A 27745-nucleotide genomic window follows, 5' to 3' on the forward strand; every position below is an offset into this window, starting at 1 on the left:
TATAACCGTTTCTAATGACCTGACATGGAACAAGATATAAACCTTGATTCGCAGATCGCCTTACAAAAGAAAATCAAAATTACATAACCGCTCTAACACAATAAGATCCAATTTTTTTTGTCTAACAGAAGACTCACAAACTCTTCATAAAAAACAACAAATCTTTTATATAGAAAGTACAATAAAACTTTCAAAAAAAAAAAGACAATCGCTGTAAAATAGTTATAAAAAAAAAACTAATATAACCTATAACGATTTCATCTTCAATCTCAAAAGGGCTTGATCCATTTTTAATTTTCTATTTGTATATCTGTTGAAATTGATGCGCCTATGTCAATATTCAGCTTAATAAAAAGGTGGGATATATTAAATGGTTATCATTTACGAAAAACTTGTATCATCTACCAAGACACTATGCATTTCTCAATGTAGATATCTCTAAGGGCAAAATAGGAAAGCCCTTTCATTCAAGAATGAAAAATATTACTATATTATGTCATTCTATCCAGATAGATTCTATCCTTTTATCACTACTTTTAATTTTATTATTTGATTTTTTAAGGCTTAATCACCAAAAAAACCCTCACCTTTTAATCCTTTTTCAGTTGCACTCAGACGTTGCAATTTTGTCAGTTGCACCCTAATTCGCACCTTTGGGTTTCAATTCCACCCTTAAATTCAAATTGGAATTTTTTCACACGGAAAAAATTCATAAAAACTCTTATAAAGTGTTCATTTGAACTCTTTTCCACATAAAAAGTTAAAAATGGATGACTTATTTTAACTTTTTTCAAATGAAAAAGAGATCAATTTAGTACTTGAGGGTGTAATTGAAAACCAAAGGTGCGAATTAGGGTGCAACTAATAAAATTGCAACGTCATGGTGCATTTGAAAAGGGGCTAAAAGGTGGGTTTTTTTTGGTGATTAAGCCATTTTTTAAACAGTTAATATAGTTTTTTATATATCAAAAACGAAAATAAATAGTTTCATATAGTTTTGTTTTTAAGTAGTTAATACAATAATAGACTGCTAAATTGGTACTACTAATTAATTGTAACACCCATAAGGTAATGGAGGCTCAAAGTATAGGTTGCTGTTGTGATGTTTCTTTCACGTAATAACTAGCTACCTTAATTACATGAAACTCCAACCTTCTTAATTAAATACTATGTTTATGTAATTTTACGGTGCAGTGATGCCAAACCAATTCACTCAAGGAAAATCTTTCCTAATTGGTATTATTTGAATTTAGCATATATATGTACAGACTACTAAAAAGAGCACCGGTTATTAAAGTTTAAGTGCTTACATTAATGTATTCGAAGCAAGTTAAACTTCATTATTACATAATTCTGATTCTTCTTTTTGATGAAAGATTTATAGTTCCCATGTTTTTCATACCCATCGTGGAAGCAAAGCCTTCAGCTAAACAAACTTAAATCTTTATGGGTAAATTTAGAAATTCGTTCAGTTCATGAGAGAGATGTGCAAGTTCAGTTCACGAATTTGTATTTTAGAAATTCGTTCAGTTCATGAGAGAGATGTGCAAGTTCAATTGTATGATATATCTTATCTCTATTAATAATTATGGTTGGTTTTAATTATTTATTTCAAAGATAATAGTAGTGTCTATCTTTTGATACAAAAAAACATTAGATATGTTATAAGATCTATTGTGGATTGAAAATAGTTGATAATTTTAGGAGTAATTATGTGTCTGTTGGTTAATTTGTTTAGATATTGATATAGATATTACTCCTGCCACTTTCTCTGGACTCAACATAAGGTAAAGTGCAGCAAAAATGTGTAATTATAGTCAATTTGATTGCTTCCTATTGCAAAGTGCTCAAATGCTATATTCTGCATCTGCTGATTGCTTCCTATTTCTAGATATGATTTTTTAGGCAATTTTTTTTTGAGAATAATAAAAATTTCATTAATAGAAAAATAAAAATACAACTTGATCAAATATTGAACAAATCAATACATTCAAGAAGTACAATAATAGAACATCAGTAAAATAACAGAAATCATATCTAATTTCTTCAATCGCATTGACGGAGTTTTTTGAATATGCAACTCGGCGATTCGTCCGCTCGACTCGAAGGTTATTTTAAACCACAAATAGATTTTTTGGTCTTTAAATGAATCCGATTGAGAGAATATTAAAAATAAAATTTCTACTGATAGCACTTCAGATCTACACTCCGTATATATTTCCATCAAAGAAATAGCAAAACCCATAAAGAGGTAAGAGCCAGAACTCCACAAAGGAAGACAAAACATCCATAAAGGAAGAAAGAAAAATACCAACAGATATCAGATCTGTGATTATTGACGCAAAATAAACTAAATACGAGATTTGAACAGAAAACGAGAAGGTAGGGAGGTGAAACCGAAAACGAGAAGGTAGGGAGGTGATTTTGAACCAAAAAATGGCCAAAATCACCTCCCTCTTGTTGCGGCTAGGGTTTCTGAAAAGAAAGAGAGCAAATCTTGCATCTATTATTAATTACAATTAAATTTTTTAATTTTAATAATTACATTCATTTTGAATTATTATTTTCTCATAATTTTGTTTCTTTTATCAAGTGGGAACAAATTTTTGTAGAAAATATTTTTAAAAATTAGACAATATTTATTAAAATTTGGTCGTAATTGATAAAAAATGTAAATATTTGAATTTAAAAAATAAAACTCAAGATTTTAAACAAAATTACAACCTACCTTTCAAATTGGAACATGATCATAAAAATTTAACAATTTGGTTGCAAATATTGATAAAAGACACAAAAATTAAAATTTTAAAAGTGATTTTACCTTTAAGGTAAGAATTTAATAATTGTCTCCATAATTCCACATCTTCTACGTCTTTCAAATTCAGACTAAGAATTTTCAAATTTTGTCAACTTAGAATTGATTGGATCATAAATAAAATATGGATTGATATCAATCATTTTATGATCATTATTTTAAAAAAAATCTATGTATTTACTCAATTAAAAAGTATAAGTAGATACAACGCAAAACGTGGCGTTATACAATCCAAGAAATTGGAGGAGGTAGTTTACCAAACTAGCTTGCTGGCTTGTTTAATCTTCCTCAAATAGTTTAATCATACCCTTCTATTCTGAGAATGGTTTTATTAATCAAAGAACTGAATTGGGGCATGCATGTGATTCAATTTGAAGGAAGACCACACACCACTAAAGCACCATTTGTTACATACAAATTAAATTTAACAATCACCAACTTTTTATGCTTTAAGCACGAGATCAGTGACCTATTTTCCCGAACTTATTTATTTCTAATTAGAATACACCTTAGAAATTCATTCGTGTGAGAGAAAATTTGACATTAAAAAATACGAGAAAGAATGAAGAACATTATAAATGAAAATGGCTAATTAATTTATTATTTTAGAATTTTGGGTTTGATGTAGCGTTAAGTTACAATTGTGACTTCCATTCGGCTGAACAAAATAAGATAACTAAGAACAAAAAAATTCGGGGAGCGGTAAGCGGGGCCACTACGGTGTACAACAAGTTGAAGTCAAATTTTGATTGAAGTTGAACGATTTAATGTGGAAAAATTTCTCATTTTAAGATAATTGTTTAACAACAAATGTGATGGAAAATCACACATTGGAAAAATACGAAAAGAATATGGAACATATAAATGGTAATATATTGTCTTAAAAATTTAGATTTATTGTGGTTTTTGGTCCATAGTATTGGTTTTCATTCTAAGAAAATGATAATGCAAAACATCATTCTAAATAATTATATTATTTTTATGAAAATAAATAATAAATTAATGCTCTTTTAATATATAAAGTGTAGGTATGATAAATCAATAAAAAAATTCAAAGTTATAGATATTATAAACCGGAGGGAGTACATCATAAATAGTACGTATTAATTGGAAGTTATTTAAAGGGTTAAATACAAATTAAACTGTAATATTTTAATATATTTCGCAATTATAATAAAAAAACTCAATATTTAGCAAAATCAATTATTAATTTTCATTTTTTGACGAATAAGTACACCAAACTATTTTTTATTAAAAAAACTCTGATGTGATTACACTATTCCCGGTAGTCACATCTGTATTTTTAACGAAAAACGGCTCGATGTTTTGATTTACCAAAAATAAAAATCATTGACTCATTTTGGTAAGTTTTAAAACTCGTATATAATTATCAGCAAACATTTTAATTTGAAATTAGACTGTCTTATGTTTAAAATATCTATGTCAATTTAATTATAGTTATAGATAGGTTAAATCATTTGTCTATGATCTAATAATACACATGTGAGCAGAGCTGTCCGTCAGCTTCACTAATTTGATTGAAATTTCTGACTTAATTAGGCAGTTGTGGCATGGGCAGTTGTGTGCTTATGATTTTGCCATTTTTAAATTTTGGTCTCATAAGCTACAGAGACAGCACATTATGCAAAATTGCTGTATTTAATACTATCTGTTATTTACTTGTTTTAGTAGAGCCAAGCTTATGCACATGTCTAGTTCCTTTTACGTCCATTTCCTTAATATATATAGAGAGAGTTAATTTTAAATAAATTCACAAATTTTGAATTAATTTGCAATGACAACGTAAATTTTCAAATTTATCAATAACAAATGAACTTGCAATTTTGGCAAATCGATACACCGATATTTTTTCCGGACATTATTGTTGAGTTGGAAGCCGGAATTGTCATATATACTGACACAATGGATTTATCATGTAATTTGACACGTTGCAAATTAAATCATTAACTTTAACATAATTTGCAATTACAACACTCACTTTAAAATTTTAGCAAAAACAGACATCAACTTTTACTTTTTGGCAAATCGAAACACCGTTTATTTTTCAACGTGTTAGCCTACGTGGGAATACCGACTTCCAACTCAGCAGATTTGTATCGAAAAATAAACGGTGTTTTGATTTTCAAAAAGTGAAAGATTGTACCCAACATTGCCAATTTTTAAAGTTTATGTTGTAATTGCAAATTACGATAAAATTCGTGATTTGATTTGCAATTAACCTATATATATATATATATATATATATACATACTACCATATCATTAATTGTTCAACTTTCAAATAATTATTCGTTCATAATTTCATTCTAATTATAAGTCCTTTTCTATCCAAAGAATTATAAAATATTAATTCTGATAATTTTAGATAAGATATATTAGAAGAAGAAATGCATTCTCAAACCTTAGCTTAGCTAACAAATTGCGTCTTATCCAAAGAGGTAGCTCGAGTAGGTTAGATAATTGAGCTTGATAATTTATGATCAAATAAATTAATACTAAAAAGGATGATATTGCTACCTAATTTTATACTATTAGATGTTTATACCAAAAAAATAGTGAAGTACTACATGTTCCATTTCACACTAATTAATTTAGGTCTAATTGTACTAAAAAAATCGTACATTTTTGTCTTTTTTAAAATATATTCAAACCTTTTAAAAGTTATAAATTATTTCAATTTAGTTTGCCGACAAACTGCCCAATTTTTCAAAATTGAATTTATATTCTTTTAAATTGATTTATCTGAATCATGTGCCATTTCAATTGCAATATTTTCTTCTTTTTATTTTTTTTAGATACACATTCAATTGCCACGTAAAATTTCCCACGAATTGATCAAATTGAGATAGATATACAACTCATAAAGATCCGGATAAATTTTTAAAAAGTAAAAGAAATTGATTTTTTGAGACCATTAAACTATTATTTGATATATTCATTTCTTTCTCTTGATAATTGTTCCAACTGATGGTAGCACCTCAACTCTGAACACTTTTTGCACCGTCCGGAGCCTTAATGATAAGCCTAAAAATTAGTTCATGTTATTCTACTGGTATGATATTTGTCACATGTGAGTTTTCAACTACAAGTTGAAATTTATGTGAAAAACTAAAATACGACTTGAGAGAAAATGAAATTCAACAATAGATTAAGGTTCATTTTACTCTTCTTAAATCAAGAAGGTGAATGCTAGTATAACAATAAAAATGACAAATCAGTCTAAATACTCTTATATAACTTCATGCAACAAAACTAAAAATAAGCCATTTATATTAATATAAATTTTGTAAAAAATAAGAAAAGTTATGAAATAAGAGTTGGTTAAGTTACACCTCAGGAACAACTGTAAAACCGTCGAAAGATCACTAAGTCCAACAAGTCAAATTCGATCAATATAAATAAGCAGTATAACCATGAAATCAAATTCAAGAGACTAACCTAAGAGTCACTCGGTCTGATAAAACAAGAATAATACATGAACTACGTATGCCCAACTTGGTCTGTCAATAGACCGGGCTAAGAGTCAAAACTCATACTTGAATTACGTAGTAGCTCGGTCCGAAACCGAACAAAAAAATTGAGGACTGCATATGATTCTTCGACACAATGTAATATTTTTTCATATCACATACATCTAACACATTCTCCGGAAACATAAAATAAAAGTACATCTCCGTATCAATATAGAAATTGGTAAAAAAAAATCTACATATCGCATATGACTTCCAATATATATAGTCTTTTAATGGTAAAACCTTTTAGCACGCTTGTTTTTTCCATATCATATATTATATTGGTTTGAGTATAGAAGCGAACGGCCAAATTTTCTTTCAGTGTTTTTCACATTTGTTCGTCTGTTTTAGATTCCGATCGTTTTAACTCCATAATTTTTAAGAGTAAATTTCTTTTTAATTAAATTTAATATTTTATGATTAGTTATTTACATTTAATTACGTCACATGTTACCCTATCAATGAGATCTTTTTTTGGATGAATTATGAATGAGAAATTCACAACAGAGAAAAGTGAGATTATAAGAAATGTGTTTCCAACATTCATAAATTAATCAGATAAGATAAAAATATTAGTCCATAATTAATCATTTTCCTCCAATTAAAAATACACCCCGAAAGGGCAAAAAAGGAAAAGGACAAGGATCAATCCTATCTGTAAAATGTAAATGAATGACGACTGCATGCAAAAAGTTCAATTAATCATCATCATAATTTTCTAATGCTTCAACTCAGCCATTATTTCTGACGTTTATGTGCATATAAAAAGGACACTCCCTCCGGAGTTCCAGAGCTACCTAGATTAACTGAATTCCACCAAAACGATGCAGTTTCAGTCGTCCTATGTTTCTCGTCGTACCATATTAATATGGCTGTCTGTTGCATGGAGTACTACTACTACAACAACAGCTCTGATAAAGCTGCCGGAAAATGTAACGGTACCGGCAGTTATAGCGTTTGGAGATTCCATAGTTGATGCAGGCAATAACAACAATATCCAAACCCTTATCAAGTGCAATTTCCCTCCTTATGGACTTGATTTCTACGGTGGAATTCCAACCGGAAGATTTTGCGACGGCAAAATTCCTTCTGACATTATAGGTACACTATTTCTTCACTATAATCTATCAAGAATTTTATATTTGTCCATTTTTAATTCAATCATTCAATGTATAAACGTTGTTTTAAATTGCTACCAAGGTAAAATACAAAAAGATCAATTTTTTGTTCATCACTGAATGATTTTTTTTTTATTTAAAATTATGTACTAACAATTAATTAAATTAAGTACCAGTGAGTCATAGTGTGAAAAAAATATTCATGCTAAGGCCGTGGGTTCAAATTCTCTCTCATTTACCTAATTATCAGAAAAAGGAATTAATTGAGTGGAGTTCAGATCAATATATATAAGTAAGAGTTGGCGGTTTAAACAAACAATTTCTTGAATAAATAATGCATGTCACGAGAAATTAAACTTTATAATATATGTCATAATCTTCTCCTCTAGCTATATATCTACAACCACCTTAATGAATTAATTAGCATCAGATTTACCCTGGTTAAAAGCTTGAATTTAGCTTTATGATCAGTAACAAATAATACTAATGCACCACAATTAAGGGATGAATTAAGAATATACTCAATAACATAGTATGGAAGTACGTACGTACGATGATATTTTCACGTGAGCGATATTAAAGGCCGGCCATCTAAACTTTGAAAAAGGATGCATCCAATTTATCACAAAATTGATACCTTTTATGTGTCAACAATCAATAATTTCTATATGGAGCAATTATAAAAATTTAATAATATAATTTTTTTATTTTATAAAATAGTATATAAAAATATTTACATATAACTCAAATGATATAATCACTAAGCAGTAAACTATTAGGTCGTGATCAAATCCTCCCAAAAGCGCTAGCTCTCTCTCTCCAATTATCAAAAGAAATAATATTTTATAATAGTATATAGAAATATTTACATATTGTGATTGTTTTCATCAGCTGAAGAACTGGGAGTCAAAGAAATTTTGCCAGCTTATTTGGACCCAACTTTACTGCCTCAAGATCTCATAACAGGAGTAACTTTTGCTTCAGGTGGTTCGGGTTTTGATCCTTTGACATCCAAGTTGGCGGTAAAATTCTAATTCAAATATCATTTATCAAAAAAAGTTGGCGGTAAAATTGAATTTGCCTGTCATTTTTTTAGCAAAAACATTATAAATTTAGTTATTGATATGTTAATGATAAGAATAATGTGATTGCAGTCAGTTATATCATTGACCGAGCAGTTGAATCATTTCAAAGGATACATAGCGAAGGTGAAAGGTATTGTGGGAGAAGAAGAAGCGAAATTCATAATAAGAAATAGTCTGTATTTAGTGGTAGCAGGCAGTGATGATATTGCCAATACCTATTTTTCTCTACGTGCTCGAAAGCTTCATTATGATGTTCCTGCATACACCGATCTTATGGCTAATTCAGCTTCTACTTTTATCCAGGTATTTTCTTCCACCTCACACTATTTTTTTTATTTTTCTAGACAACAAATATAGAAATAGAAATCTTTAATTAGAGAAAAAAAAAAGAAAAAAAATATCTTCTAATTGATGAAACTGATTACTTAATATATTCGGATTTGGTGATACTAATTTTATATTTTGAGTCAATTGTATTGAACTGCAAATAAAAGAAAGAGTTTAATTAATAAAAATAAGATACAATTCATCAACACCTTAAGTTATATGTATTTAAAATTAGTCCCTATTTGGAGAAATATTTACAAATATTTTTATAAAACACAAAAATTGTCGAGACATATAAAATTTGATAATATTTGACAAATATATTATTACTTTCTATGAGTTTTCTCTAATTATTCTTAGTTATTTTTGCTGCTTGAATAAAATTAACATAAAATTGCTAGACCGAGTTGATAAGTTTTTTTCTTCCTGATATATTTATCAATTTTGTTACAGTTTTTGGATATATTAACTAACTTTTCCTTAATGAAGTATTTTTATTAATTTTGGGTACTTTCCTTCTTAGAATCATTTTTTTTTTTTGTATTTGAAAGGATTTATACAATTTGGGAGGAAGAAGGATTGGAGTATTTAGTGCGCCGCCAATTGGATGTGTGCCATCACAAAGAACACTAGCAGGGGGATCTGAAAGAGTATGTGCAGACAATTATAATGAAGCAGCAACTTTATTCAACTCCAAATTGTCTGCAAAACTGAATTCTCTCACTACAAGCCTGCCTCAAAGCAAAATTATCTACATAGATATCTACAAGCCTCTCCTTAATATCATCCAATACCCTAAACAATATGGTAATTCATTTTCAAACACATTCTTGATTTTCATATCTTTTGATTATGTGATCACTTATTTCTTTTGTTTGATGAATTATGATCATTTAATTAAATAAGGATTAATTAAGGTTTAATGATTTCAGGATTTGAAGTAGTAAATAAAGGATGTTGTGGAACTGGAGCCATAGAAGTTGCTGTGTTATGTAATGGAGCAGTTCCAGTTACATGTGATAATGTTTCTAACCATGTGTTTTGGGATAGCTATCATCCCACAGAAAAAGCTTATAAGTTGATCGTCTCTCAAAACCTTCAAATCTATGTAGACAAATTCTTCTGATTGGTAAGCCAATAAAAAAAAATAGCTTTAAGATCGAGTTGCTTTTTGTTTTTCTCCATCTTTGAGTTGTTTTATTTTGTGATTAAATAAGTGTAATGAAATATGTTATGAACACAAACTATCAATGAAAATTCATGTCGTGTAATAATTAATTTTATATATTACTAATTATTAATTTAGCGATAAATTTACCGATTGAGAAATATTTTAATATTTCCGACAGATTACCGATGAATTTAATTACTAATAAAAGCAAAAATTTAGCCTTCTCAGGTCTAAAAAATCCTTCTATCATCATAATTAAGAAATAAATAAATGTCAGAAATTGGCTGTTGGGAGCTACTACTTGACAATTTATACTTTGTTTCTTTCATAATTCTTGTTGGTTGTTCCCCTAACATTTAATTAAACAAAGGTTATTTTTCAGACCTTTGGCAGTTTTTCACTAATGATGCCAATAATGGCCTACTCAATTGAGTAATGATGTTTAATCTAATACTCCATTTTTATGTCATTTTTACTATATAGTCTGATGTGACCGTACATATTTGAAATAATTTAATTTTATTTAATCAGACGACAACAAATAAAAATTAATTAAGTTCATTTTCTGAGATTTTATTTATATCTAAAAAATTACTTAATCATATCTTTTTTTCTTTATTTTTTATTTTTTATTATGTTATTAGTAAGAAAGAGAAGAAAAAAAAACTTGCAAAACAGAAATGGATATTTTATTTAGAATATTTCAAATACAAGAATGGGAAAAGTGAAACTAATATGATCATGTGATATTAATATTGCATTGCTTGTACTTTGATCTATTTTTCTGATATTAATATTGTATTGATTGTACTTTGATCTATTTTTCTGATATTAATATTGCATTGATTGTACTTTGATCTATTTTTCTTCAATCGGAGATCATAAAGAAAAAGTCATTAGGTATGTAGCTATACTATTTTAGTGTAACATTCTCGCATTTAATAATGTCACATTGTCACCTGTAAATTCCTCTCAGAAAATAATAATTATGTCACCTGTAATTATCATGTTAGAATCTGATCAATCATTAAAAAGTAAAATTATCATACGCGATATTAGATTACACCGTTCTAATTATAGGAACAATAATTAATGGATAAACCAAACACCTCAATATAATATTAAAAAAAATTAGAACCAAATCCACATTTAGAATTAGATAGTAAAATAAATTTTTCTTTTCTTTTTGAATTTATCTGTTGAGTTATGGCTCATATTGTTCCTATTTGGATTAGGATATATTGTTCCTATTTAGATTAGGATACTTAATCCTTTGTTTAGCATTGTTTTCCTTTTAGGATTTATAATCTAGTTCCTTATTGGATTAGGAGTTAAATTGTGTCTTAATGGTTCACTATAAATAGAGGTGATGACCCTATTGTAAACTAACAACAAACATATAGAATAAATTCTCTCTCTGCCGTGGAGTAGATCGTATTGATCGAACCACGTAAAAAATCTTGTGTGATTCTTTTCTCTTCTCTTATTTATTTTCTGTTGCGCTAACAAGTGGTATCGGAGCCTAGATTTCAAATCTGAGATTCTAGGTATTTTGTTGATTGAAGATGTCGCTTCATAAATTTGATATTGAGAAATTCAATGGTTCGAATGACTTTACTTTGTGGAAAGTCAAGATGAAGGCTGTTTTGGTTCAACAAGGATGCGTAGCGGCGTTAGGAGGAGAAAGCAATTTACCGGAAGGTTTGTCTGTGGGAGAGAAGGCAGATATTATGTCAAAGGCACATAGTACGATTCTATTGAGTCTTTCTGATGAGGTGTTGAGAGAGGTTATCGGTGAAGGAACTGCTGATGCTTTATGGGGAGCGTTGGAGAGCAAGTTTCAGAAGAAATCTCTTACAAACCGGTTGTATCAGAAACAACGTTTGTATACATTGAGGATGACGGAAAATACTCAGGTAAGAGATCATGTTAATAACTTCAATCGAATTGTTATAGATTTACAAGGTGTTGGTGTTTCGATTGAAGAAGAGGATCAAGCCCTCATTCTTTTATGTTCTTTGCCCAGTTCATATGAAAACTTTGTTGATACAATGTTATATGGTAGAGATTCGATTTCTGTTAGTGATGTAAAGGGTGCTTTGCAATCCAAAGAACTAAAGAAAAAGGTCTCTAACTCTAATGAGGAGGAATCGGTTTCTGGTCTTGTGGTGAGTCGGGGCAGGAGTCATGAGAGCGATGGTGGGAAAGGAAACAGGTCGCGTTCCAAATCGAAGTCTAATGGACGACGATGCTATCACTGCAAGGAGAAGGGGCACTTTAGAAGAGATTGTCCGAAGCTGAAAAAGGGTGGCGAAAACAAGGAATCAAGCGGTAATGCTAATGCAGCTGTGGTACAGGAGAGTTCTGATGAGGAAGAAAGCGGTGATGTTTTGACTGTGAGTACATCAAGTTCTGATAGTACCTGGGTCCTAGATACTGGTGCATCTTATCATATGTCTTCTAGAAAGGAATTGTTTAATTCTTTCAAGGAGTGGAATGGCACTGTAAAGGTGGCGAATGATAAGGAGCTTGCTGTCAAGGGTAGTGGTTCTGTTCAGATCAAGATGTATGATGGTATGGTTAGAACATTTGATGCTTGGTATATTCCTGAACTGCGGAAAAACTTGATTTCTGTGGGTACACTTGACAAGCAAGGGTACAACCACTCAGGTGGAGATGGACAGATCAGAATTTCTAAAGGTGCATTGACTGTGATGAAGGGTGTGCTACAACACGGCATTTATATTCTCACAGGGAGTGCAGTAGTGGGAACTGTGGCGGTTGCTCGGTCCTTGGAGGTACATGATGGTAAAACCGAGTTGTGGCATCAGAGGTTAGGTCATATGAGTGAGAGGGGGCTATCCATATTGAGTAAACAAGGGTTGTTAGAAGGAGCGGAAACGAGGAAGCTGAAGTTCTGTGAAACTTGTATTCTTGGCAAACAACGCAGGGTGAAATTCACTTCTGGAAGGCACACTTCGAAAGGCATCCTGGATTATATTCACTCGGATTTATGGGGTCCTGCTCGGGTTGAATCCCACAGGGGACTCAAATATTATGTGACCTTTATTGATGACTACTCGAGAAAGGTGTGGTTGTATTTTCTGAAATCGAAGGATGAAGTGTTTGGGCGGTTCAAGGAGTGGAAGACCATGGTTGAAAAACATACTGATAGACAGGTCAAGACACTCAGGACGGACAACGGGTTAGAGTTTTGCAATGCACCATTCGATGACTTCTGTAGAAAGGAAGGTATAGTGAGGCATCACACTGTACGGTACACGCCACAGCAGAATGGGGTTGCAGAGCGGATGAACCAAACACTACTACAGCGTGCTCGGTGCATGCGGTTAAACGCGGGTCTTCCAAAGCGTTTCTGGGCTGAAGCAGTTAACACTGCTTGTTATCTGGTGAATAGATCGCCATCTACTGCAATTGATTTGAAGACACCTCAAGAGGTATGGTATGGTAAACCCTCTGATTATTCTGGCTTGCGTGTTTTCGGTTGTGTTGCCTATGCTCATGTTAATGATGGTAAACTTGAGGCGAGGGCAATGAAATGCATATTTCTAGGGTATGCGACTGGAGTTAAAGGGTACAGACTGTGGTGCACAGAGATGGATAGAACTCCAAAACTGATTATTAGTAGAGACGTAACCTTTGATGAATCTACTATGTTTGGTCAGAAAGAGGAACTTGGTGATCTTGCAGGAAAAACTGATCTGGGTGCTAGCCAGAAGGTGGAGTTTGTAGCTCCAAATAGGATTACTACTGATCCTATAAACGAGCCTAATGAAGAAGTGGTAGAAGAGAGTATAGCAACAAGGAGAGGAAGAAGGCAAATCAGAACACCAATGAGATATGTGGATTGTGTTGATACGGTTGATACTAATCCTATGGCTTATGCTTTGGCAATAAGTGAGATCATTGATTCTGATGAGCCGCAATCGGATATGTTGACAAAGTCGTTGCCTACTGAAAAGTTCAAGCTCAGCTTGGACTTGGTCAATGTATGCAGTGCATGAGGCCCTTAAGGGGCATGGATGGCAGAGAGAGAGTTGGTCTTGGTTAACTTTGACTTTGGAGTAATTTTAAGTCAAGGTGGAGAGTTTATTATGTGATGCAATTTGGTGGCCTTTTTGATTTGCTGAAGAAGGTTTCAAGATTAATCTTGTTGGGTGTATTCGCCAAGGTGGAGATTGTTGAGTTATGGCTCATATTGTTCCTATTTGGATTAGGATATATTGTTCCTATTTAGATTAGGATACTTAATCCTTTGTTTAGCATTGTTTTCCTTTTAGGATTTATAGTCTAGTTCCTTATTGGATTAGGACTTAAATTGTGTCTTAATGGTTCACTATAAATAGAGGTGATGACCCTATTGTAAACTAACAACAAACATATAGAATAAATTCTCTCTCTGCCGTGGAGTAGATCGTATTGATCGAACCACGTAAAAAATCTTGTGTGATTCTTTTCTCTTCTCTTATTTATTTTCTGCTGCGCTAACATTATCTTTTTATCAAAGAAAGAAATAAGCAGTAATTATTTATCAAAAAGAAAAGAAGAAAATATTACGTGTGGATTTTATTAACTTCAGAAATGGATGGTCTAAAAAAAGGAAATATAAGAATGAATGGTTGTTAATCAGGTCAGTAGCTACCATTCCTTTATAGTTAGCCATTGTTTCCACATAATAAAAGAAAACAAATTAAACATTTAATTTTGAAGATTAGTAAATTTATAGTTAAAAAATGCAGTTTCGACATTCTTCTTTCATTTTAAATTTGTTGCTACTTGTGCTGACAAATATTCTATTACGGACCACAAATGCTTTGATAAAGCTACCACCTAATGTCACAGTTCCAGCCATTTTTGTATTCGGTGATTCCATAGTTGATACTGGCAATAATAATTATATTCCGACCATTATCAAATGCAATTTTCCTCCTTACGGTGTAGATTTTAAAGGCGGCTTTGCCACCGGAAGGTTTTGCGACGGGAAAGTCCCATCTGACCTTATAGGTACCAAATTATTAACGTTCATTTTACAACTCTTATCGACTCGATAAATTAAAATAAATTACGAAATTTCATAAATTGTTGTCAGCGGAAGAATTAGGAATCAAAGACACAGTACCAGCTTATCTAGATCCAAATATTCTGCCTCAGGATTTCCTCACCGGAGTAACATTCGCTTCCGGCGGCAGCGGATATGATCTATTAACAGCTAATTTAGTGGTAATAATTACATAATTCTCTCAATCTCAAATTTGTTTTGATAATACATGTTTTTTGTTATCTAAATGATACTAATTGGATGACAGTCGGTTATATCATTAGACAAACAATTAGCGTACTTTGGAGAGTACATAGAGAGAGCGAAACGGATGGTCGGAGAAGAACGGACGAAAAATATAATCGGAAATAGTTTATTCATGGTGGTCGCCGGCAGCAACGACATTGCCAACACCTATTTTACTCTTAAGACAAGGAAAGCCGGTTACAATATTAATGCCTATACTGATCTTTTGGCTAACTCCGCTTACAATTTCGTTAAGGTATGTGTATGAACTATTATTTCCTCTTAATGTTTTAGTTTTTTCAACGTTTTTTCAACTATGTTAATTTAAGATATATATTGTTTATTGTTTATAATTTGAAACACCGAATAATTTATTTGATAAAAAAATACTAATGTAGATGCTAAAATTGTATAATTGTGCCACCGTTTCGACATTTACATCAATATTTTTTTATCAAAAAATTATTCGGCATTTTGAATTATAAAACAATGAATAGTTAGTATTTTAAATTGATATAGTTGAAAATTCTTGTTAAAATTATAAAAATATTTTATAATTTTGTAATTTATTCTATAATTATCCCTTTTTATATTATCTTAAAAAATGTTTTTTGTTTTCACCACATAATCAAAACAAACTTTTGAAAAAGTACTTTTAAATTACGATGTAATTGGTAGAATAATTTAATATTCCCATACAAATTGATAAATATATATTGAATAAAAAAATTGATAATTTAGTTCAATAATTTTACATTTTAAATCACTTGTATTTAAAAAGTAAACAAAAAATATATTAAGTCTATTCATAAATTCATAAAAGAATAACTATTAAAAATATATATTTTTTTTGAAAAAATGATGAATTTTTTTTTCTAATTGTGAACTAATTTATTATAGTTTGAAAAGTAATGTATATTCATGTATGTGCTAATCTAATTTATTGTTAACTATATGTAGAATTTATCTTCCATTGGAGCAACAAGAATTGGAGTATTAAGTTCACCACCCGTTGGATGCGTGCCGGCGCAAAGAACTTTAGCAGGTGGATTCCACAGAGAGTGCGATGAAAACCAGAACCAAGCAGCATTCTCATTCAACTACAAACTAAATAAAACGCTGGCGTTTCTTAATACTCAATTCCCTAACAGTAAAATTGTCTTTATAGATGTCTACACTTCTTTGCTTGATATTATCTCAAATCCTCAACAATATGGTTAGTTTTCGCTTTTTTCAATCAATTAAATTGATTGACCAAATCAAAAATTCTACGATGATAAAAAAATAGGACTAATTACTAACAGAATATGTGTTTTTAATTTAGCGGAATTTACAATTTAGTTCAATCTTTTAAATCTTTAAAATATCATGCATGTTTTTTTTAATATTTTGTAATTTCATACAAAAACTTTTAAGGCCAAATGTACATAAAAAAATTCTTCAAGTTATTCAGAAAGAACACACAAGTTCTTTTAGTTTTTTTTTTTGGCTACTTAATTCGTCAATTATTCTAAATGTTTTTTTTGTCAATGATTATTCTAAATGTTACAATAAAAACCCTTTGATATTTTAAAAAGAGAACTGATGCCCTTTTAGTTTATATTTTAAACATTTAGCCCTTTTACATATTTAATAATTTATGTAGTTTTTTCAAGTGTGGAGGTTAATTTGCACCATTTAAAAATATTGATAGCCTAATTGGTAAAAATACTAAAAGAGCTTATAGATTCAATCTGAAATTTCAAAAAAAAATTCTTCTTAAATTTTGCCATTCCTTAATATTTTACAATTCCATGTCATTAGGTCAATATCTAATTTGAGCGAGACCATATATACATAGTATGTAGCGACCAACCATGCACATTAAATTCAAATGACATAATTGCCCGAAATTGCTAACAATTGAAAGATCATGCATAGGGATGGCAATGGGGAGGGGATTCCCCGATCCCCGTGGGGATCCGTCCCTAACGGGGCGGGGAATTCCCACCAATTACTCATGGGTACGGTGATGGGGGAAAATCATTCCCCAACCATGGAGATGGGGAGGGGACGGGGAGTATAGTCCCATCCCATGGGGATCCCCATCCCCGTTCCTATGGGGATCCGATTTATATTTATGTATATTTATATTATATCATAAGTTCTAGTATGTTATTTATAATTTTAAATAATTTAACATAATTTTTTTTATTAGTTTCTATTTAGTTATAAATATATATAATATTATAAAAGGTAATAGTATTTTCTATTATGATTTTTTTTTTCAAATATCTTATGAAAATAATAAAATTATTTATAAATTATATTTAATTGTACGGGGAACGGGGATCCCCATGGAGATGGGGAATCCATGGGAATGGGGACGGGGATGATTTTATCCCCATTAATTAAATGGGGACGGAGATGGGGATTCCCCATAGACGCGGGGATGGGGATGGGGATGGCTTCCCCGTCCCCACCCCGCCCCATTGTCATCCCTATTCATGCATGCCATTGTAAAAAATTTAAAAATAATACTCCCTTCATCTATTTTTAGTTGTCACTTTAGACTAATATATTTATCCATTAATAGTTGTTACTTTAGGATTTTTATGTGACTTTTACAATAATCTTCCAAGTCTAACCTTGTTATTAAATCACTTCATTAAATGTAAGTCCAATTTTCAAAACTAAATCATCCAATAGTATAATTAAGAACTTTATTTTTAAAATTAAATTTTTCAATAGTGGAGTTTATAAATAGGGTTAAACTAGTCTTTATGGTTATAATTTAAGACAAAAACCCACTTTCTTAATCCTAGCAAATTATTCAAAAGTGACAACTAAAAAAAATGGAGGGAGTAATTAAATCATAAAATTTGCAAAAAAACGTCATGCATTTATTAGTAATTAACCCTAAGAACTTATAAGTTTCCATTTCTTTTTTCAGGTTTTGATGTTTCAAACAAAGGATGTTGTGGAACAGGAAATATAGAAGCTGTTATTTTATGTACAAGTGCAACTCCTACAATGTGTCCTAATGTTTCTGATTATGTATTTTGGGACAGTTATCATCCAACTGAAAAAACTTACAGAATACTTGTCTCACAATTTGTCAAAAATTATTCCTACAAATTCTTCTAAGTGCTCAACCACGCCATATAAACCTTATTAATTTTGTATTGAAACTTATATTTTTAGCTAGGAAGCATTAGATTTGGACATTTTTATTTTTATTTTTAGACTAAATTTGATTCATGAAATAGATGCGGAATGGAATAGTTATTTCGTATAAAACAATTATTTTTATTTTTATTCATGGAATAGGTATTTTATGGAATTGCTATTACATGATTTGTGGAACAAGTAGTCCGTTTAAAAAGTAAAAATGACTATTTCATTCTTTATAAAATAGCTATTTCATTATATATTATTTTATTTTATGAATTAAATATAATTTTAGAATTTTACAGTTGAAAAACTAAAATTGAATAATATATATTTTATTTGTTGTACTCCTTTATACTTATTGGTAATCCTCTGTCCGAGTGTAATATATTTGGACTAGGTAAGTATTTTTCAATGACGATGTCCAAAAACATTATAAAAATTTCGTCTGTCACATCATCTTTTATTCTAAGCAATAATATTTCATCATATTACTAATATAATGTCAATAATATAATTTAACAAATTAATAATATTATATATTTAATGATGTATTAAAATATTATCGACTAAAAAATTACTTCTCTTTTCACAATTTATGCTCTCCCTTCTCTCTAGAAAAACTTCACATCTTCTTCATCTTTTTTAGGATGGGAGAAGATGATTTTTTCGGTTCCGCCCACATTAATTATAGATTTATTCTTTATTTCAATAAATCTTTGTTAAAATTTTATTTTCAATTTGGATTTTTCATTCTATCACGTTTAAATAAAATTTAAAATCTTTTTTACCCCCTTTGATCAGATTTTTTAGATCTCTCAAAATATTTTAGTATTTGTTTAATATTTAGATTCAAAGTCTTTATAGATCTATGAAATGGAAAGGTTGTGTATCTATTTTTTTAGAATCTCAATGAAGATGAAAATCGAAAATAGTATGCTTCAATGGATCGAGTGGATCGAATGGCAAATCGGAAAAAGAAAACATCAAAACTCCCTCTCAACAGAATCGTTGTGTTAAAGTTCGGGATTTATGTTCAGAATTTTTTTGTTTTCGATTATTTTATTCTTTGTATCTTAATTTGTTATTTATTATTAGTAGTTTAAAGGCTAATCACCTTAAAAACTACCGACCTTTCATTTTTTTTTCAATAACACCCTGACCTTGCAATTTCGTCAATTGCACCCTATTTCGTATTTTTACGTTTCAATAGCACCCTAATTTAAAAAAAATAGATGATTTTACTATTATAAGGATTACATTTTATAAAACAAACAAATTTAAGAGTCATTTTATACCTTTTTTCACTTGGACAAATTCTAATAAGTTCCTTAACTTAAAAAACTTTCAAATAAATCCTAAATAAAAAAAATTAATTAAATACATATATAATTAATTATTTAATAAATAAATATTTAAAACGAAATCCGCCATTCCCGCCGGCCGCCGGGCGCCACCCGCCGCTCTCCGGTCTCTACCGGAGACGAGCTGGTCGTCTTCCATGGAAGACGACCAGCTCGTCTTCCATGGAAGACCAGATCTGCTGGTCTTCAATGGAAGACCAGCAGATCTGGTCTTCCTTGGGGAAGACCAGATCGTCTTCCCCATGGAAGACGAGGGAAGACGATCTCGTATTCCCCATGGAAGACGAGATTTGTTCGTCTTCCATGGGGAAGACGAGCTGGTCTTCCCCATGGAAGACCAGCGAATCTGTTGCTGGTCTTCCATGGGGAAGACGAGCTGGTCTTCCCCATGGAAGACCAGCGAATCTGTTGCTGGTCTTCCATGGGGAAGACGAGCCGTCTTCCCCATGGAAGACCAGCGAATCTGTTGCTGGTCTTCCATGGGGAAGACGAGCCGTCTTCCCCATGGAAGACGAGATCTGCTCGTCTTCCATGGGGAAGACGAGCTGGTCTTCCCCATGGAAGACCTGCAGATCTGTTGGTCTTTCATGGGGAAGATCAGCAAATCTGGTCTTCCCCGGGAAGACCAGCAGATTTGGTCTTCCATGGAAGACCGGTGCTCGTCTTCCATGGAAGACCGGTGACGGAATTTAAACGGACGGGGTGACGGAAAGCGGCGACAGGTCCGAAGGGAGGCGGTGATTTTTTATTTAATTTATTTATTTATATATTTTTTGTTATAGAGAAGAGGGTTTATTTGTATAGTTTAAAACATCATTTCACATTTAGAGTTTTTTAAAAATATGAAGAATTTGTTTTGAACTTTATCCAAATAAAAAGAGTTCAATTTAATACTTTAGGGTGCTATTGAAACATAAAAACACAAAATAGGGTGCAATTGACGAAATTGCAAGGTCAGGGTGTTATTGAAAAAAAAATGAAAGGTCGGTAGTTTTTGAGGTGATTAGCCTAGTTTAAAATTGGAAAGATCATATATGTGTCTTGTTATATGATTTTCAAGTTTAAAAGAAAAGAAATATTATCAACTAAATCTAGAAATGAAGTGATGAATATAATTTATGTATGTATCGTAATATACAATGTTGGAGAGGTAGTGTCTACATGAAATGGACTTGAAATAGTCTCAATGGACTGACAATATATTAGACTTAAGATTTTGTTATGTTTTAAATAAAGATAGCCAATTAATTATTTAAAATTTAAAATTTTATCTCTTAAAAGATAAAATAGTCATTTTCACTATGTATTTTAAATTTTAAAAATAAAAGATCCATTTGACCCTCAATTTGTTGTCAAATTCTTTAAATTAAAGAATTTGACAATTTTAAAAAACACTTTAAACATATTCTTAGTTTATTTCTGTAGGGTCAATGCGCCTCCTAAACTTGTGACACATGGTCATTTAACGCAATTTATATTTTTTTGAGCAACTAACCCCAAAATTCTTCATTTTTGGGTTAAATAATCCCATAATTATTTTTTAAAACACGTACAATATAAATCAGAGATGAGGGATGCAAAAAAATAATTAGATACTTTCTTAATTGTTGCGATATAATTATCTTAAATCCATTTTTTGAAATAAAAATATAAATTATGGGATTATTTGACCCAAAAATGAAAAATTTTGTGGTTATTTGTTTAAAAAATATAAATTGAGTTCGATGACCCTGTATCACAAGTTTAGCAGGTGCGTTGACCCTTTGCTCATTTATTATCATTCAACTGTAGATCACAAATTCAAGCCACAAATACTTTTTATCTTACTATCTCTGTGATTGATCTAACTTATAAGAGTAATTTTTATTAATCTTACTTGGAGTTTTATAAACCTCCAAATTAATAATTACAAAATTCATAATTATTTTATTTTCTTTAAACAAACTCCGTTTATATTTGCGCTAGAACATGACGGATGTCTCCAAATTCACAAGTTTATCATATTAGTTTAGCCGTATAAATATTCTTTAGCTAAAAGCTTAAGGACGTATTTAAACCTTTTGCCAAAAGTGATAAAAAAAATAAAAATAAAGAATACAGGCGCCAGTGAGAACGAACACTGTGGAACACGCACGATACGCTTCGTTTTAGTAAGTGAATTAAAATCGAGAGTTGATGAATTTCAGCGTATCAAGCCCCCTTTGGAACAATTCCAATTGTAAATTAGAATTAATTTATAAATGAATTCTATATGGAAATCATTTACAAATGAATTACACCGTTTGAAATGAAAGAATACAAAATTTAGAATTGAAATGAATTCCATATATTTATGTTTGGAATGAATTCTAAATTAAATTCTTTGTAACCTTATTTCCATATTAACCTTATAAACATTTTATTAAAAATATCTTAAAAATAGAAATAATCATTATTTTTTATAATATTTACTTATTAAATATTATATATATATATATATAATATTTAATAATATTAAAGTCACTAGTATTATGATTAAGATGTATAAAATAATTAATTATAATGACTTTTAAAAATTTAAAATAAAAATATACTACCTAAAAAAAGATGGAGATGAAAATTAGAAAGAAAATACAAAAAAAAAATAGTAATAAAAATAAAAAGTAAAAGAAATAAAAAATAATTTTATCTTTTAAATTTTTGAAATTCATTTACAAATTCCATTTATTTTAGTTGAATTTGCAATTCCTCAAATTATAATTAAAATCAATTCTAAAATTTTAATTCAAGAATTGTATTAATAAATTCATTTATTTCAAAGTCCAAACACAAAAAATTAGAATTACAAATGAATTCCACATAATTTAAGAAATTTATTCATTCCAAAGGGCCCTCAGTCTCGCCGCTCCAATTTTTCAAATCCAGACTGCTTCTCTTACTCTAGGGTTTTTTCTGCGTTTTGGGAATTAAAATTAGCCAGCAATGGAGCCTGTAGGTTTTGTAGTAGATAAAATCAAAGGGATTGCAAAATCAGGACAAGATTTCATGGACGGTCTTTTCCACCGCCGCAGCAATTCTTCGAGCCGGAATCCGGTATTTTTCATTTGTTTCCTTCATCTTTTTTTAGCTTATTTTCTAAAAGTTTTATTATAATTTGGAGTTTTGATGATTTTTTTGACTAGTAAGGATCAAGTATGAAGTTAAAACAATGTTCATTGCTGTTTTAGGCTTATGAATGATTAGAACATAGCTTAGCATGTGTGTAAGTTTGTTCTGTTTATATGCCGATTTAGAATTTATGCGGTAGGCGCTCGTAACATGCTGCTTTTTGTTGCAATTTGCATTGACTGATTTTCTGGTTGGATAGGTGTCCACAAGCTGAATGATGGAGCTTTACATTGTTCCCATTATATTGTTTTCAGATTGAGATCTTGAAGCGGTTGCAACGAGAAGCTTTTTCGGATATTATGAAACTCAGGGACAGGCAAGATAAGGTCGAGCGAGTCCTTACCTTTTCTAAAACATCCAAGGGGAGTTTCTCCCAAGAAGCCGGTACTCGTGTGAGGGGAGATGTTGATGTTCTCGGAGCAATAATATTGCTGGGTGATGTTGATCAGCAGCAGCATTTGGATGCTCTTGGTAGAGCAGGAATTAGAACCGGAGTTGATTCCAGGTTCATTTTTGAAACAACTATGCGGGAGAAGGATACTCTTCTTGCTGAATTTGTGGCTAGTCAAAACGGCACACATGATGTTTCAGGAAGTGTACTTTCTCTGTCAAAAGTCTTATATATGGCAAATATTTGTGATTGGTTTTCCGCTACTGCAATTCCAGTAGGAGCACAGTGCAGGGATCTCAGAATTGCTACAAGCTCTTCTAACCAGGTAAAACTCATTGTAAATTGCTTGTGACATTCTACTTTCTTCTAATCCACATTGTTTTTTGGTTTTAAGTGAGAAAATGTCCTAATCTGAGGATTTTTTGATGAAATTCATTTTAAGTATCAACTTTATAATTTATATAGATTCTCTTTAACAGAAGAGGCAGTGCATATTGCTTTTTCTGTTCTTTTTGTAGTGGCCAGTGATGTTAGATGCGGAGCTTGTTGCGATTTCCACTGTGGCTTATGAGTCTTCATTGTATTATTTGGAACTTAAAATGTTGCTTCGTCCCTATTTATATTCTCTTCGAATTTTGATTGGTAGGAAATGAATATGTGATTAAGATAAAACTAAATGCGATTTCTCTTTTTACCAACAGAGAAAAGGCCTGACTGATCTTTCATTCATTGGACCACCCCTTTTACATCAACATACTGGTAGTGCAATTGGCCTGACAGTTAAAAAATCAAATGTCATGGCTTCAATGGCTCAGTCGATTTCTAGATTCGAAGTGCATTCATGCTTAAGCACTTTCGGCCAAATTATCTGTCAATTACCAAGAGGAGTAAAACTATCACTTTTATGTCTCAATCAAGTGCCAAAATCATCTAGTCACCGCATAAATCTTGGATCCCTCTGTGTTCCTTTAGTCTGTATGAAAGGTAACAAAGCTTCTGCAACAATGGTTGAACCAACAGCTCCACAGATGGAAACAAGCAGCTTGCGAAGTGTCTCAACTGGGTCTGTTGCATTGAAGCTGGAGTCAGAACTGGATGAAAACACTAAAATTGAGGGTTGGGTCGAATTGAAAAATTCAAATATCAAACAGTTGCAATGGGGTTTCAACATGTTTGATGATTCTGCAGATGAATCTGGGTGGGGTGTTTCTGTGAGTGGGACAGTTGAAAATTCTAGTAACTGGACCCATTTACAGGCTGAATCATACCTAAAACTGAACTTGGGGGAAAAACTCAGCTTGAAACCAGGCATTGTATATGCAGTGGATGGTAATTCCAAGATTGTTGGCCTTATGCTCCGGTCAAATTGGTCCTTTTGATTGATGTTCACTTACAATCTCAGTTTTTCATTTGTTATGTGGAAGTTTAACAATATGGTTCACTTAAAATGGCTGTATTTTACTGTTTGTGATACATATCTGTTAGCCAGTGTTCCATATCCAAAAAAAAATTAATCAACAAGAATATTTCAACTTGGTGAATCATTTCAATTTCAATTAATTAACAGCGATTCATTTAAAAAATGTATATTTAGTAAAATATTTTTGGAATATTTTTTAATATTGATGGACCGGGTGATATTACTTTAGAGAAATTTACTTAACATACCATTTTCTAAAAAATATTTTCCTTTTTATTTAATAATTTACTTAATAATTTGTCTTTTAGAATCAAATATATTTTAAAAATAAAATAAGATTAATTTTTATATAAATAAGTCTAAATTAAAGTTATAGATAATATTATATTTAATCAATATTCGGTAAAAGAAATAACATACAAAATTATATATTATTTGATCAATATCAAGTGCTAAGTGGTTTAATATCATGTAAGTAAGGTTTCGCATTCGAGTTTTGTGAATGTAGAAAATTCTTACTAGCAAAATACCAACTATGCCAGATGCGCGATGCGGGTCGGATTTGGATTAGGGTGAAAACCTGAAACCGGATAGACAACCAAAACAAAAAATCAATTATATATGTCCCCGACGCCTACCTCTCTCTCTTCTCCTGTTGACGTAAAATCAGGCCCTTATCTTTGTTGAGAAGCAAAAATTATCAAGGGTTTCTCAACAACTGAATCAATCGCAAAACGATGTCGAGTGGAAAGAAAATAACCCTAAAAAGTTCCGACGGAGAGACTTTCGAGGTGGAGGAGGTGGTGGCGCTGGAATCGCAGACGATTAAGCACATGATAGAGGACGACTGCGCCGATAGTGGCATCCCTCTGCCGAACGTCACGAGTAAGATCTTATCTAAGGTTATTGAGTACTGCAAGAAGCATGTCGAGACCCCTAAATCTGAAGATCGCCCTTCTACTGTTGATGATGACCTTAAGGCTTGGGACGCTGAGTTCGTCAAAGTGGATCAGGCCACTCTTTTCGATCTCATCCTGGTTTGCTTTTTTTGTTCTGATTATTACTTATTATTATTATTATTATTATTATTATTACTGTGCATTTTAGGGTTATTCCTAGGGTTTTGTTAAATTACTGATTAGCTTTTTAAGATTGAATCGAAGTTTAGGGTTAGTTGAACAAGAATCATTTCAATTTGAAGCATTGGATTTGGATCTGTGGAGATGTTATGGTTACAGGTGGATTATTTATGGAGTATTTGATTGTGCTCCTTCACATGGCAAAAAAGTAGTTGGATTTTTTTTAGGACTTGTGAGATGGTTATTATTGTCTTTTGGTTCTGTGTTTTTATGAACAATAAAAGTAGAATAAGGTGATTACTTGCTCTTAAAACTATTTATTTTTTCTTTCTCTTTTTCTAAGTTGAAGTATTTCCGTTGGTTACTTTATATTGCTCCTGATCAAAGAAAAGTATGCAAAAACTAGATATGCAGATGCATTAGCATTCAACTTATTAGAGAAAGAACAGCACTTCAACTTATCCCATCACGAATTATCTTTTCTCTATAGAGAATTGACATAGAAGCTTGCCTGCTGTAGATTGGTTACTCTGTGTAATCTGTTTATTGAGGTACGACAGTTGGTGGGTTGGTATAGATGCAAGCCATCACGTGTGGGACGTTTCAGCTATAGATTTACTTGTTGAAAATCTTAATTTGCAACTAAAGAGCAATATTGGGGCTAAAATAGAAATCATCTACCTCCTAATAACAGTATTTTCTAAATTGTTTTGCAAGAATTATGTGGCACTTGCATAGTTTTCCGCTTGGAATTATCTCAATTTGTGCCATTATTACATTATGTTGATATTTCACGTGTGGGACTTTTCAGTTATAGATAATTAGTTATCATTGTTGAACTCATCTCAATGAGCAACTAAAGAGCTACAGTGGGGCTAAAAAAAGAAATCATATACCTTCTAACAACAGTATTTTCTAAATTATTTTGCGAGAAATATGTGGCACTTGGATAGTAGTTCGCTTGAAGTTATCTCAAGTTATGCCGTTATTAAATTGTATTGATATTTGTAAACTCTTTGATGTGCCACTGGAAAAAGAGATCATATTGATCTGAACTTTTATCTGATATTTGTAGGCTGCCAATTATCTGAACATCAAGAGCTTGCTGGATCTAACTTGTCAGACAGTTGCTGACATGATCAAGGGAAAAACTCCAGAAGAAATTCGGAAGACTTTTAACATTAAGAATGACTTCACCCCTGAAGAAGAGGAGGAAGTTCGCAGGGAGAACCAGTGGGCCTTCGAGTAAAAGGTCAGGAAAGAGTGTCTGTATTGCTAGTTTCCTTCTGTTGGAAAATGAATGTCAAAGGACTACTGCCCTCCAATCAATTGTTAGTTTACTACTCCATTCCTTATCGAAACAAATTACCGACTCTAAATTCTGCTTGTAACCCTTTAATTATGTTAATATGGTATATACTATCCATTTATGAAGACTTTGTGCTTAAATCTTATATTGTCTCTATTATCAAATATGACTGTCATGATATGGTGCATGACAACAACTCTTCAGTGTGGTTTTGTTTGAATGTTTAAATCTATTTTGGTGTCATCTGCTGAGTTTGAGCCATGTGGATGACAAATTGGGTAACTTGTCATGTTCACTGTACTCGTTGGACAAATTGCCAAAATATGCCATAAAATGATATTGGCTGTGGGATAATATAAATTTATAAAAATGAAATTTAATTTCAAGCACGAAGTCTCATCTCGTGTGATTTTAGAGAAGTCTAGATTCTGCAATGTTTAGTGCTGTAATTTGTAAGAGAAATGTGATTGTATAACAATTAATAGGCTCAAAAGCTTGATTGCATTATGAAATGTTGTCTCCCTTTTTGCGC

General features: G+C 31.3%; 3 protein-coding genes across 3 annotated transcripts; all 3 read left to right on the forward strand.

The window, feature by feature from the left end:
* Positions 1-7056: 7056 nt before the first annotated feature.
* LOC126665472 (GDSL esterase/lipase EXL1-like) lies at positions 7057-18589 on the forward strand. Its single transcript, XM_050358290.2, has 11 exons — positions 7057-7448; positions 8357-8487; positions 8620-8853; positions 9429-9684; positions 9810-9985; positions 13259-13264; positions 14809-15073; positions 15159-15289; positions 15376-15609; positions 16314-16569; positions 18286-18589. The coding sequence occupies exons 1-11, from the start codon at positions 7172-7174 to the stop codon at positions 18477-18479; spliced, it is 2160 nt and encodes a 719-aa protein (XP_050214247.1). The 5' UTR covers positions 7057-7171; the 3' UTR covers positions 18480-18589.
* A 4105-nt stretch (positions 18590-22694) lies between these two features.
* On the forward strand, positions 22695-24949 carry LOC126666254 (uncharacterized). Its single transcript, XM_050359259.2, has 3 exons — positions 22695-22939; positions 23269-23730; positions 24107-24949. The coding sequence occupies exons 1-3, from the start codon at positions 22829-22831 to the stop codon at positions 24782-24784; spliced, it is 1251 nt and encodes a 416-aa protein (XP_050215216.1). The 5' UTR covers positions 22695-22828; the 3' UTR covers positions 24785-24949.
* Positions 24950-25440: 491 nt separating this feature from the next.
* On the forward strand, positions 25441-27358 carry LOC126682156 (SKP1-like protein 1A). Its single transcript, XM_050377744.2, has 2 exons — positions 25441-25862; positions 26980-27358. The coding sequence occupies exons 1-2, from the start codon at positions 25563-25565 to the stop codon at positions 27151-27153; spliced, it is 474 nt and encodes a 157-aa protein (XP_050233701.1). The 5' UTR covers positions 25441-25562; the 3' UTR covers positions 27154-27358.
* Positions 27359-27745: the final 387 nt, after the last annotated feature.

This window comes from Mercurialis annua, linkage group LG1-X, assembly GCF_937616625.2.
Source record: "Mercurialis annua linkage group LG1-X, ddMerAnnu1.2, whole genome shotgun sequence".
Lineage (NCBI taxonomy): Eukaryota > Viridiplantae > Streptophyta > Magnoliopsida > Malpighiales > Euphorbiaceae > Mercurialis > Mercurialis annua.